General features: G+C 29.0%; 2 protein-coding genes across 2 annotated transcripts; one reads left to right on the top strand and one right to left on the bottom strand.

Moving 5' to 3' along the window:
• Positions 1-1379: 1379 nt before the first annotated feature.
• On the bottom strand, positions 1380-3147 carry LOC104771535 (chlorophyllase-2-like). Its single transcript, XM_010496067.3, has 2 exons — positions 2752-3147; positions 1380-2191 (listed from the first exon to the last, which is right to left on the bottom strand). Exons 1-2 carry the CDS (start codon positions 3070-3072, stop codon positions 1505-1507), a joined length of 1008 nt encoding a protein of 335 aa, XP_010494369.1. The 5' UTR covers positions 3073-3147; the 3' UTR covers positions 1380-1504.
• A 9046-nt stretch (positions 3148-12193) lies between these two features.
• Positions 12194-14191, top strand: LOC104771533 (acireductone dioxygenase 4-like). Its single transcript, XM_010496066.3, has 5 exons — positions 12194-12420; positions 12584-12671; positions 12929-13023; positions 13561-13800; positions 13925-14191. Exons 1-5 carry the CDS (start codon positions 12361-12363, stop codon positions 14051-14053), a joined length of 612 nt encoding a protein of 203 aa, XP_010494368.1. The 5' UTR covers positions 12194-12360; the 3' UTR covers positions 14054-14191.
• Positions 14192-14716: the final 525 nt, after the last annotated feature.

The raw sequence follows: 14716 nt of genomic DNA, 5'->3' as shown, positions 1-14716 counted from the left end.
TCTATGAATGAAAAAGGAAACCGAAAATAAAATTCCTCCAATACATATAGTTTTTTTTCTTTTTAATCTAATTTTTTATTATTTCAGTTTCTATATTTTACTATTTTAAAATTTTCAAACCAACTCACATCCTATATATGAGTTTTTTTTTTCTTTTTTTTTTGGGAATTGTTAAACAGATTTAAATTCAAGAAAATTAATTTAAAATATTTCCACCATTTCACAAAGAGCGTTATTCTAGTATTACTTTACGTCTGAAAATAAGTATTGTTTTAGATATTCAATGTTAAATTTAGTTTTTGATATAAACTTCAGATCTATTGAAGAATATCAAGAAACAATTAAAATTAAAAAGGTATAAGAAATTTTTTAATATGGTTTCTTAATTTGTATGAAAAGTTAAATTAAGATCATCTCCCACCCACCTCTATATTTATTACTTCCACCCACCTCTATGTTAGGAAGAAAAAAATAGAAATATATATTAGAGTAAAAATTGCCTCTATAATAGAATTGGTCTGTTCTATTGTATAGGAGAAAATAATGACATACATTGAACATGGTGTAATTGTGGATCCTAAACATTTATTTATCATGAAATGAAGAAATATTATAATTTCTGGAATTTAGAATTAACTAAAAATATGGGAAAACCAAAATAATGTGAATTATAATGGACCATATAGGTGACTAACATCGAACGGAGAAATAATCTTATATCAACTTTGATGAGTCTTTGAGATCATCTCCAATGTATTTTTTATGTTTTTATTTTTATAATAGAGGTAAGTTTTACTATAACTTACTTTTATTCTCATCTCTAAAATTAATATTGCTATTTTTTTATATATAGAGAAATTCTATTTTTTTCTATGAAAGATTAAACAATTTTTATTTTAAAGATGAGAATAGAAGTAGGTCAGAGCAAATTTGCATCTAGAATAAAGATTGCTATATTTTTTATATATAAAGGTAATTATATAGATGAGTTAGAGATGCTCTGAATCAAAAGCATCACCCACACAACGAAGATAGTAATGGCTCTTGAGGTACGTTAATTTCAATTAGATTTTGGCAAAATCGTGATGATTGGGAACTAGAAATTAAATGAGTCTTTTTTTCTTCTGGATTTTACCCTTTTTGCCAAATGTGGGAATTGAATGAATATATATATTTTTTCTATTGAGGTTTGTTTTTTTTCCTAGCTAGAGTTATTCTCACTTTGTAAGCTATGGTGTTGATTTGGGAAATCGGACGAAATTTATGTTTTTTTTTATTTTTTTGTTTCTCTTGGGGTGATTGTGGTATAGAAAATACTGTGGGGACTTCTTAAAAAGTTTTTGAAACTTCACTCTTCTAGTCTTCTGAAATGTAATCCATGAGCAAAGAGGTCACTTAAGTAAAGAGTTGTACATCATAAGTTTGTAAACTACATATAAGTTACAAAAGCTGATATTGATAATATTGAAAATAGGAAAACCATCCCCTAAAGAGAAACTTATGTTTATATGGTAACCTCAAACTCTTGAATTTCAACTGGAACACCCTCGTGACACCCATCTTTGATCTTAACCAATTCAAAGTCATCTCCTTCCAAATAAGCCTTCAAAAACGACACAACGATTCCACCAACAAATCTCCTCATTGGTCTTCTCTCTTCACCATTCTTACACAAACAGTAAGAACTCTTCCCTCTAATCCCTTTTGTATCATCATCAAGCATGTCCAAGTGCCCGTAATCCTTTGCGACGAAATGCCATGCTGGACTTTGACATTCCCGGAAGAACTCTCGGTGGTTCACTCTGGGAGGCGCGCAAGGCGGGAACAACGGGTTCCGAGCGGTTTCACCAAGTCCCGAACCTATGACAAGTACCGGCATTTTGTCTAGGTCAAATGAGTTTGGTTCATAAGCTAAAACTGGAGGAGGGGTTTGTTGTCCTTTCCATGTTCCATCAACAGGATCTATACCGATCAATGTTGAGATCTTTAGATCCGAGGAGTACCCAAATTTCTTTAGAGCGACCGCAAACGCGGTTTTGCCTCCGCGGCTATGGCCTGAGAGTACGAACTTGGATAGGTTTGGTATTACTTGTGCTGGAAGAAAGTGGTTAAGTCCTACTGATAACCAATCAATAATCTCCACCGTTGATTTAATCTCGTCCATTGTGTCCGGTCCGGCGATACTATATAACTGTCAAATACACATAACCAGGAAAATTTATTTACCACTACATTTGCAACATTATGATTCTAGAGAGATTCTAATGAATTGAACCAATTATTTAGAGACAAAAGCAGAGTAAACACATCAAGTGGACCCATCCATTTGTATCGTTCTTCTTAGTTTTCTTATCGTCTAAGGTTTTTTATAAAGGCCAAACAATAAATAAAAGTTTGAGACAAAAAGAAAACTCAGTTAAACGTGGCATTATGTGTTCCATTCAGCTGCATTTTAGATATATACATCTTGGTTAAATACCAAATCCTAAGTCCTGAAGTTCTTTACCAATCATCAACAAATGTATTATTGATGATTTTGATTTTCAATTAAAATCTCTTATTACATGGACCTACTTACACCTAGGTAGTGTGAATTTATGTTTTATTTTTTGAACTATACACACTGTTAGAGACATTTGAATATGATTCACACCTAGCTAACTAAACACACTATAATCAAAACTAATAAGAAATTTTAGTGGCTAATTAATTCTTGAATAAATGTAACTAATATTAAATATAAAATTGAACCTGAGGAGCGATGAGGATGAAGCCATGAGAAGAGACATGCAACATAAGCTGAGAATAAAAGGAGTTGTAGAGAAGGTAACCATGGAGGAGCATCACCACCGGATATTCTCCTTCCTCCACCGGCGTCGCCACCAACAGCTGCTTTGGCGGAGACGGCGAAGCTCGAGAAGCCGGCATCATTTTACAGCAGCGAGATGATGAGTCCAAGGTTAAGAGATCTGTTTTGTATTTGCCATCTTCAAAGGCGTTTCTTGATGAAGAAGAGGACATTTTTTTGTTTCTTTTTTTCTGTTTTACTTTTTTTTTCTTTCGTGGGTACATGAGAATGAGGTGAGTTGGAGATATTATTATGGGAGATTTGCACTGAGACACACTTTTACTAAAAGTATGTTCATTTGACACACTTTCTAACCAAGAGATACTTTTTGGCCAACATTTGTGATTTTTAGACTATTTTAGCCCTGATCATGTAAACATATGTTTAACTAGAGAGAAAAAACAGTTGTATTAAGGTCCGTCTGATTCTAACTAAGAATTTGATCCGACGGCTAGAGATGAGTGTGTAATTGGTGGTATCCTAGACCATTGGATTTCAATTACTAGTTTGGATCTAATAGCTTAGAATGGTTGAAAAAAAAAACAAAAAAAAATTTGCATCTCTCTCTTCTTCTTATTCTTTCTTCTTACTTCTTCACTTTTTTTTTCTCTTTTTATTTGTAATCATTTTATCTAATTACTATGACATATATTTTTGATTTTGTTTTTATGATTCATTATAATTTTATTTTTTCTACATTTTAAGATCCATTTTACTATATTTAAAGTGAATAATTATAATACATATACTATAATTATGTGGATGCAAAAACTGTCTTATTATGTGGATACTTATTTGTGGATACTAATAGTTTCAATGGAATGGTTTTTATTATTTGTGACAAATCTATAAAATATTTTATATCCATAAAATCAAGTTCACATGGAAGATGAGTTATACTTGTGTTTTGGTAAAATAATAATTGTTAACTATCAAACAATATATATTATCCAATTATAATAGAATATTTGTTAATTGTTATGTGGATGCTAAAAATGTCTAATTATGTGGATACTTATTTGTGGATACTATACTTATTTTAAAATCAAGTCCACATGGACGATGAGTTATACACGTCCACCATAAACTATTTATGTGGATACTTATTTTATGTCCATAAACTAAAGTTATACACGTCCACTAAAAATGTCTAATTATATGGATACTATACTTATTCTAAAATCAAGTCCACATGGACGATGAGTTATACACGTCCACCAAAGACTATTTATGTGGATACTTATTTGTTATTTATGTGGATACTTATTTTATGTCCATAAACTAAAGTTATACACGTCCACTAAAAACGTCTAATTATGTGGATACTATACTTACTCTAAAATCAAGTCCACATGGACGATGAGTTATACACATCCCTAAACCCTAAACCCTAAACCCTAAACCCTAAAGTCTAAACCCTAAACCCTAAACTATAATCCTTAACCTTAGATCATAATAATAATCATAAATTTAATTTCATAGCAATTTTAACCTATACTAAACATCAAACCCTAAACCCTAAACCTCAAACCCTAAACCCTAAACCTTTAAACCCTAAACCCTGAACCCTGAACCCTAAACCCTAAACCTTAAACCCTAAACCCTAAATCTTAAATCATAAACCCTAGGGTCTAAACCCTAAAACCTAAATCCTAAACTTTAGACCTTAATCTTAGATCATAAACCATGATCACAAATTTAATTTTATAGCAATTTTAACAAATGTAACCAAATTTGAAGATCTTTTACTAGAAAATATGAAATTGACCTACCCCCAAAATTATATAACCAAGTGTTAACTAAAATTATCCATCTAAACATGTCCACATGTTCATAATTTGTATGACATAATACACCATTTTGTTTATTTCATTTAGAAAAAAATTCTGCTTTTCTCTAACAAAAATTATATATTTTTGTGCCTACACTTTCCAACTAACAAAAATTATATATTTATTTAAACAATGAAAGAGAGAGAAAATAATGAAAACGAAACATGTGAATTGGATAACTAGAGAGAGATGTATAATTTGATGGCATTGTTGTAAATAGAGTTATAGTGAAAGGATATGATAGTTAATAGACATAGAGAAAGTGCCTAGTGGACAACAAGTGTGCTAGGATGCAATAAAATGTTGGAAAAGTGTGCTAGGATGCAATTTGTCCTATTATTATAGGGAGAAAAAAAGTTACGAACTGTGGGCGACTCGTGTAGTAGTTAAAGTAAAAGACAAAAAAAGTTTTTGGTTAAGGAAAAGAAACAGTGTAATTTTTGGGTAAATGGTGTATATAATTATATATATATATATATATATATATATATATATCTGATAATTATATAAAATATTGTAAGCGAAAATATACATATCAATATCATCTTCAAAACACGATATTTAACACAAAAACTCTTAACTTCTATGATTGAAAAAGGAAACCCCAAATAAAATTTTCTTCGATACATATAATTTTTTGGGGATATGTAGTAGATAGCACAATTTTAGAAAGAAATTAAGAAACAACCATTTGACCAAATAATATCACATACAGTATAATTAGGTGATACCCCGTGCTACAGCACGGAATTATATATTTTGTTAGGTACTTTGTTTTTGTAATTTATAGTTTTGTAATGTAATTTTTATTACAAAATATAAAAATCGTTTTGTCATAAAAATCCCCAACTTTCAAATTTGGGATGTTTTAATCACCAACTTTCAAGATGTCATTTTAATCACAAACTTTTTGTTGACTTGGTCATAAAATAGCAAATTTTTCTTGACCAAGCTGTTTTAGGCACGTCGTTTATTCTCTGTTAAAGATCTCAAAAACAAAGTAAAATTATATGTTATCTGCTACCGTTTTGCATAAACGACAATGTTTTTGACGCTAAAAACAACATTTTTTACCAAATTGAAGAAACTAAATTCCCAAATCAATTCCAATTTCACAAATCCATAACCTTTGAAAGAAATCCCAAATGCTCTCTACACATCGATGGCACATCACACTCACCAACACAACCAGATGTGTCAAAACTTGAACTTGAACTCATCGAAACAGAGAGATTGCATAAGACATATTGGTATTATAGAAAGAATTTGGGGTTTTTTTCTAGGGTTAGGGATTTAATAAACGTCGTGCCTAAAACGGCGTAGTCAACAAAACTTTACTATTTTATGGTCAAGTCAACAGAAAGTTTGTGATTAAAATGGCATCCTGAAAATTGGTGATTAAAACATCCCAAATTTGAAAGTTGGGGATTTTTATGACATTTTTCCCTTTGTTTATATAGTGTTTATTTGTATATTTGGGGTTCTACAGTAAATTGGAAATTCTAATAGAGTAAGTAGTTTGTAAAATGTAGCTTTTCACGGAAACTGACACACCGCAATATTGGATAGTAGTTTTGTAAGAGGATGAGTTTTTCTTCATTTTGGTTTGTCGTCAAAAGAGGAGAAGTTGCTTGTTAAATTTTAGTGCGAGATATTTCAATGGTTAGAAAACCATTGTATTTATAGTGAGATTAGGTATATTTAGGTTATCATTTAGAAGTTAATATTTGATATATCAAATCTCAGCAAAATTGTAAAAACCCAATTTAATTTATAGTTTGATAAAAATACTTGTTTTAACGGGTTTAACTCAAATTTTTTTATATTTTTAAAATTTTATGAGTAAAAATATTAATATTACTTAAATATTTTATATTACTTAAATATTTTATAGACTTAAATATATTATAATATTTTAAACTTTTGACGGAGTTGAAATATTTATAATAATTTAAACATTCTATAAAATTTTAAAAATTGTTAATATCTTAAACTTTTTAAAAAAACATAAATGTATTATAATATGTTTACTTTTTAAAAGTTTAAATATAATCAAATATAGAACCAAATTAAACTGTTAAATTTGGATACCTGATAAATCAAGCTTCCTGCTCATTCGTACTCAAAACATATTAGTCATATATTTATAGTGATTATGAACTATATTCCAATATATTTAGTTGATGTGGGATATGCAATACACATTTTCTGTAAATTAGTTTACAACCTAGGTGATACTCCGTGCATCAATAAACATTTTCTGTAAATTAGTTTACAACCTAGGTGATACCCCGTGCTACAGCACAGGATTATATATTTTGTTAGTTAGTTTTTTTTTTGTAATTTGCATTTTTGTAATGGAGTTTTTTATTTTGACTTATTTTCTTTATTTATATAGTGTTTATTTCTATATTTGGGGTTATACAGTAGATTGGAAATCCTAATAAAGTAAGTAGTTTTTAGAATATTGTTTGTAGAATGTAGCTTTTCACGGAAACAGACACACCCCAATATTGGATAGTAGTTTTGTAAGAAAATAGAAACTCCGCAATATCGGATAATAGTTTTGTAAAAAGATAGACACACCGCAATATTGGATAGTAGTTTTGTAAGAGGATGAGTTTTTCTTTATTTTGGTTTGTCGTTAAAAGAGGAGAAGTTGCTTGTTAAATTTTAGTCAGAGATATTTCAATGGTTAAGAAACCATTGTATTTATAGTAAGATTAGGTATATTTAGGTTATTATTTAGAAGTTAATATTTGATATATCAAATCTCAGCAAAATTGTAAAAAACTCAATTTAATTTACAGTTTGATAAAATACATGTTTTAACGGATTTAACTCAAACTTTTATATATTTTAAAATTTTTAAAAGTAAAAGTATTAATATTACTTAAATACTTTATAGACTTTCAATATATTATAATATTTTAAACTTTTGACGGAGTTCAAATATTTATAATAATTTAAATATTTATAATATCTTAAACTTTTTAAAACAACGTAAATATATTATTTTATGTTTACTTTTAAAAGTTTAAATATGCTCAAATATAGAACCAAATTAAACTGTTAAATTTGGATATCTAATAAATCAAGCTTCCAGCTCATTTGTACTCAAAACATATTAGCCATATATTTATAGTGATTATCAACCATATTCCAAAATATTTAGTCGATGTGGGATATACAATACATCTTTTATGTAAATTAGTTTACAACTTTACATATATATAATTTCTACGTTTTTATTCTTTTCATCTATACTAATCATAATTAATTACTATAATTTCGTTAAGGAAATATTGAAAATCTAAACTAAATGATGATTTTTTTTTATTTAATTGTATTAAGTTGATTTGTTGTTTCCGTAATTATCTCACCATATAAAAGCAAATCAAACAAGTTTACATATATATACAATTTCGTAATTAGTCTATTGATTATTTTGGAAACAACAAAGTCACAATTGATAAGTATTAAAGATTTCTCATTATTATTAGTATTTGTAATAATTATATGGATTAAGTACGGTAGTAGTTAATATTTGATATTACTTTAGCCATTAAATACTCTGATACCAGTTTCCCTTATTTATAGGGATTATACATATGTTTGGTTGTGTGTTTAACTATTCTTAAATCAAATAATATACAGGATCAGAAAATTATTAATCTGGAGAACAAACAGATCCGCGATTTTTTATTATTCTATTTTCAGGTCAGAGAGGATCCGCGTCCCGACCCGGTTAGTTTTAAGTGATCGACCCAAGGGTATAATGGTCATTTAGATAAATCGAAACTATAAGTTAATTTAATTAAATTAAGTGATTCTCTATTCATTTTTAATGAAAAACCTACCAAAACAAAGTCATGGTCCAAAATGAGTCTAGTGAGTACTTCAGCTTTAATAGTATAGAGTACTTCCTAGACTCAAAATGGACCATGACTTTGTTTTGGTAGGTTTTTCATTAAAAATGATTAGAGAATCACTTAATTTAATTTAATTAACCTATAGTTTCGATTTTGACAAATGACCATTATACCCTCGTTCGATCACTAAAAATTAAGTAGGTCGGGACCCGGATCCTAAATTACCCGAGAACAGAAGGAAAAAAATCCGCGGATCTATTTGTACTCCAGATTAATCATTTTCGGATCCTGTATATTATTTGATTCAAAAATAGTTATTCCTGTTGCCAAATAGAGGTGTAATCCCTATAAATAAGGAAACTGGTATCTGAATATTTAACGGCTTCAGTAATATCAAATATTAACTACTACCATACTTAATCCCTATAATTATTACGGATATTAATAATAATTAGAAATCTTTAATACTTATTGATTGTGATTTTGTTGCTTTCAAAATAATCAATAGATTAAATACGAAATTGTATATATATGTAAACTTATTTGAGTTGCTTTTATATTGTGAGATATTTACAGAAACAACAAATCTATTTAATACAATTAAATAAAAAGAAATTATCATTTAGTTTAAATTTTTCAATATTTCTTTAACGAAATTATAGTAATTAATTATGATTAGTATAGATGGAAAGAATAAAAAATGTAGAAATTATATATATGTAAAGTTGTGAACTAATTTACAAAAAATGTGTATTGTATATCTCACATCGACTAAATATTAAGGACTATGGTTCATAATCACTATAAACATATTACTAATATGTGTTGAGTACAAATGAGCAGGAAGCTTAATTTATCAGATATCCAAATTTAACAGTTTAATTTGGTTCTATATTTGAGCATATTTAAACTTTTAAAAGTAAACATAACTCATCCTCTTACAAAACTATTATCCAATATTGCGGTGTGTCTCTCTTTTTACAAAACAACTATCCGATATTGCGGAGTGTCTATTCTCTTACAAAACTATTATCCAATATTGCGGTGTGTCTATTTCCATGAAAAGTTACATTCTACAAACTACTTACTCTATTAGGATTTCCAATTTACTGTATAATCCCAAATATACAAATAAACACTATATAAACAAAGAAAATAAGTCAAAATAAAAAAATTACATTACAAAAATACAAATTACAAAAAAGTAACTAACAAATATATAATCCCGTGATGTAACACGGGGTATCACCTAGTATAATTGCCTCTCCATAATACCTTTTTTTTTTCGAGTTCAAGGATACAACAATTTTCATTTCTGTTCATCTTCATCCACCTTTTTTCTTCTTTCTTTCTCACCAATAATTCAAAGGCTTTAATTAACCTTGAACTATAGACATGAAAACCAACACCACCATCACTTCCTCTCTCTTCATTCTCCAACTGCTCTTGGTTCTCCACCTTCTTTACCTCTCTTATGCCATCAACAGTAGTGTCATCCTAATTCTCTATATATTTATGTGTGTGTTCTCCCTTCAACAGTCAAATATCTTCATTTTTATTGAGAATTTGTTAAAAATGCCCCTTTTCAAAAATACCCTCTTTTTTGGCCATTTTTATTTATGCCCTCATTTAATTTTTAATGACCATTTTACCCTTAGATGAAAATTATTTTATTCAATAAAAAGAAAAACAAAACTTTCCCGCAAAAAAATTTCCGACATATTTTCCCGCCAAAAATTTTTCAAAAAAATTTTCCCGCCAAAAATTTTTTTGTCAAAAAACTTTTGATAAAAAATTTCAAAAAAAAAAATTTTCCCGCCAAAATTTTTCCCGCCAAAAAAAATTTACAAGGTGTTTATAAGGCTTTTATAAGGTAGAAACCTTATAAAGCCTTATAAACACCTTGTAAAGGCTTTTACAAGATTTTTTAAAGAGTTTTAAAAGGTTTTTTAAACAACTTGTAAACGCTTTTACAAGATTTTTAAAAGGTTTTTAAAAGGTTTTAAAAGGTTTTTAAAAGGTTTTTAAAAGCTTTTAAAAGGTTTTTAAAAGGTTTTTAAAAGGTTTTCAAATGGTTTTTAAAAGGATTTTTAAAAGGTTTTTAAACACATTCTAAACCCTTTTACAATGTTTTTAAAAACCTTGTAAAAGTTTTTATAAAATTTTTAAAAGGTTTTTAAACACCTTTTAAATGCTTTTAAAAAATTTTTAAAAGCATTTACAAGGTGTTTAAAAACCTTTTAAAGCATTTACAAGCTTTTTAAAAGCATTTACAAGGTTTTTTAAAAGCGTTTACAATGTGTTTAAAAACCTTTTAAAAACCTTGTAAACGCTTTTAAAAGTTTTTTAAAAGCATTTACAAGGTTTTTAAAAGGTATAAATTTCAATATTTTTGGCGGGAAAATTTTTCGATTTTGGCGGGAAATTTTTTTTTTGGCGGGAAAAAATAAATTTTTCGGGAAAAAATAAATTTTTCGGGAAAAATTTTCGATTTTGGCGGGAAAAAAAATTTTGGAGGGAAATTTTTTTTGCGGGAAAATATTTTCGATTTTGATGACTGTACATTCTTGCTGTCACTCAAAAAGGGTAATTTGGTCATTTTGTATATAAAGAGGGGTAGTTTTAAAAATGGTCAATATGAAGGGGTATTTTTAAAAAGAGATATGGAAAAAGGAGCATTTTTGAGAATGCCCCATTTTTATTTCACTAAATCTCAAATTTTCTTGGAATCTCAAATTTTCTTGGAATCTCCGTCGTCTTTTGTTTTTATAACATACATCTTTTTTGTATTACACGTTATTTATTGAGATCACACATAGTGATGATACATCTTTTGTCTTTTGTTTGAGGACAGTTTTGATTTTTCACATCACTGAAAAATAGTAATTTCCAAAATTTTATGACTCAGTGGTATTTTCTCAATTCTTTTTGAGTCTAGTGGTAGTTACTAATCTTACCCTATTTTTTCTGTTTAAACTAAATTTATATTCATTGTTTTTTTGTTTTTGTTTTCAATTTCTATTTGTCATTATTTAAAATTTTCAAACCAAGTCACATCCTACATGTGAGATTTTTTTTTTTGGGAATTTTTAGACAGACTTAAATTCAAAAAAAATAATTGAAAATATTTTATTTTTTTACAAAAGAGTGTTTTTCTAGCACTTTTTTACGTTTCAAAATAAGTATCGTTTTAAATTTTCAATGTAAAAATTAGTGTATATATATATATATATATATTTTGTAAAATCACAGAGATATTAAAGAATATCAATAGTCAATTTAAATTTTAAAATTTTTTTAAAAAATTAATACTACTTTTTCTTAATTTGTGTTTTGCCATTATTGTTGCTAGGCCAAAATTTAAATGACTGCCCTGGTTATTTTTTTAGATTAGTTTTTTTTATTTCTAAAATGAACTTTAGTTTTGTAATACACGGCCCAAGATTTTCTTTTCGTGTTAGTAATATTTTGGGTCAAATATATCCAAAATATCTAAAATGCAAAATTTACATCTGAAAAAAATAGAACATTCTAGTTCAAGTCAGATGGGAAAATATGAACATCATATGAAATCTAATACCACTGTAGAAGAAACGAGCCAATGCCTTTTTTTGGCCTCATTCATGATTAATTGTGGATCCAAAACATTTTATTTACCATATAGAAATATCAGAATTTTTAGAACCAGAATTAATTAAAAAAAAAAAATAGGGAAAACCAAAAAAATACGAATCAGAATCGACCGTACACGTGGCTACCATCGAACGGTGGAAATGGTCTTTTATATTTTCCCTTCATCATCATTCTGATGAGTCTCAGAAATCGAAGCATTCACACACACAAACGAAGATCAGTGATGGCTCTTGAGGTACGTTAATTTGATTTAGGTTTTGACAGAATCGTGATGATTGGGAGCTGAGAATTGATTATTTTCTGGATTTTACCTTTTTTTTTTTGCTGCTTAATTTGATTATTTTATTTGTTCTATTGAGATTTGTCAAAGAGGTTTGAAAAGGGTTTGATTGATGCAGGCATGGTTTATGGATGATAGCAATGAAGATCAGAGACTTCCTCATCATCGTAACCCCAAAGAGTTCGTCTCCTTGGATTACTTGTCAGGTTTCTTTCTTTCTCTCTTTAAGTGACTCTTACTTTATAACCCCAAAGAGTTTGTGTCTGGTTTGGATAAATTTTTGTGTGTGTGTTTTTCATGTTTCATTGTATTGAGTTGTGATTCTACAAGATACACATATAGTACTTGTGTTGAACACAAAATTAAAATCAAAATTTGCACGAGAGGAAGTTTATTAAGAGAATCATAAATCATAAACTTAGTATGCAAATTTCACTTATAGTAATTGTGTTGTGTTTTGTAGAGTTGGGAGTGTTGTACTGGAAGTTGAACCCTGAGAACTACGAGAATGATCCTGAGCTTGGCAAGATTAGAGGAGAAAGGGGTTACGATTACATGGTACCCGGATTTATCTCTTTCTAATGATCACTATTTTTTTTTACTTAGGATCACTTCTTTTTTACTTGTCCCATATCGTTGAATGTTAATCTCATGAGGGTAGTAGTAGTAGTACTCAAACCTTAGAAAGCCAGCTTATGAAGATAGAAGGCTTCTTTCTTTTGTGTAATTAAATATAGGATTTGCTGCGGATTAGGTCTTACTTGTGCCCACCACCATAAGTCGCTATCAATGTTTCAGTTTCTTTACTTGTTTATCTCATAAAACAAACAAATACTAGGACAGTTGGGCTAGATAATCTTTATAACCATGAATGTTGTAGTTAAACCTTATAAACCCAGGTTAAGGATCTAAGCTAGCTACTAATCCTATTGTTAGACAACATACTATTCCAAATCTATGTAGATGCTTATATCGTGGCTTCTTCTATGTAGCTAATCTAAGTAATCATTTGTATGGTGTTTGGCATTGTGTAACTCTTGAGCTACTATTAATTCTCACAAGCAAAACGTTTTCGTTAATTAATTTCCATTTTAGGATTTACTGGATCTGTGTCCTGAGAAAGTCAGCAACTACGAAGAGAAGCTGAGGAACTTTTTCACAGAACACATTCACAAGGATGAAGAGATTCGGTACTGCCTAGCCGGAAGTGGCTACTTTGATGTTAGGGACAAGGATGATCGTTGGATCCGAATCTGGATGCAACCGGGAGATCTCATTGTCCTTCCAGCCGGAATCTACCACAGGTTCACACTCGACACCAGCAACTACATCAAGGTACAAAAAAATCCAAACTCAATCTCTGTACTGATTCATACGAAAAAACCGAGGACATATTACATCTTATGTTAAAATGTTTGATTGTTGGATTTTTTTTATGGATGGTGGTTTGGTTTTGCAGCTAATGAGGCTGTTCGTGGGAGAACCGGTTTGGACAGCATACAACCGGCCACAGGAAGAACATCCAGTTAGGAAACAGTATACAAAGGGCTTAACACACAAGTTTGGGGAAGCCATTAAAGCTCATTAAGTGGTTTAATATTTGCTTGTTGTGTAGTTGAATGTATTTTGTGTACTCCTTTGCAGTAAAACAGAGCCTCCTTCCGTATAGTTGTGCTTGTTGTAACTTGTAACATACTCTTTGCAATGTATGCTTTTATACCTAAAACAGAGAGTATTTCTTTAATATTAAATTTAAAATGTTTATTTACATTTTAAATCATGTTCAAGCTCACAAAAAAGAATACATTGGTAGAATTAATTTTTGTGAAGGTAACCGAAAAATTCCGTGGGTGTCTTTGGAATAAAACTACGCAAATCATATATATAAAAGTAGAGTTCCAGTCTCTCCTTATTGGTCCACTTGGCAATGCAATTTTAACAAAAAAAAAATTTATATTAAAACACAAATTTAAAACAATTAATTTTCACATTTAACTCACATAATATAAAACTGAAATCTTTATAGCTTTTCCCTATAAATTATGCATTAACTTTATTTCTCCACTAAGTTGTATTAAAACAAAACAATAAATTAGAATTGTAACTCTCATTTTTCTAAATGTAATTTTTCATCATTTCTCTTCCTATAAATACTCACTATCTTATTCTCTTAGTCTATCACTCTTTCATTCTCTCATCTTCTTCCACTACTCTCAAATCTCTTTTTTGTTTTGTTTTGTTTTGTTTTGTA

The sequence above is a fragment of the Camelina sativa genome, chromosome 20 (assembly GCF_030686135.1).
Source record: "Camelina sativa cultivar CO46 ecotype springtype chromosome 20, ASM3068613v1".
Classification (NCBI taxonomy): Eukaryota; Viridiplantae; Streptophyta; class Magnoliopsida; order Brassicales; family Brassicaceae; genus Camelina; species Camelina sativa.
This window is presented reverse-complemented; position numbering and strand designations above follow the sequence as displayed.

Bases quoted from the DNA above. Each gene is read 5' to 3' on its own strand.
- LOC104771535 (XM_010496067.3), bottom strand. From the start codon at position 3,072: ATGTACCCACGAAAGAAAAAAAAAGTAAAACAGAAAAAAAGAAACAAA. The intron at 2,192-2,751 runs GTTCAATTTTAT...TGTATTTGACAG, and splicing joins TCATCCTCATCGCTCCTCAG to TTATATAGTATCGCCGGACC.
- LOC104771533 (XM_010496066.3), top strand. From the start codon at position 12,361: ATGAGTCTCAGAAATCGAAGCATTCACACACACAAACGAAGATCAGTG. The intron at 12,672-12,928 runs GTTTCTTTCTTT...TGTGTTTTGTAG, and splicing joins CTCCTTGGATTACTTGTCAG to AGTTGGGAGTGTTGTACTGG. The intron at 13,024-13,560 runs GTACCCGGATTT...TTTCCATTTTAG, and splicing joins AAAGGGGTTACGATTACATG to GATTTACTGGATCTGTGTCC.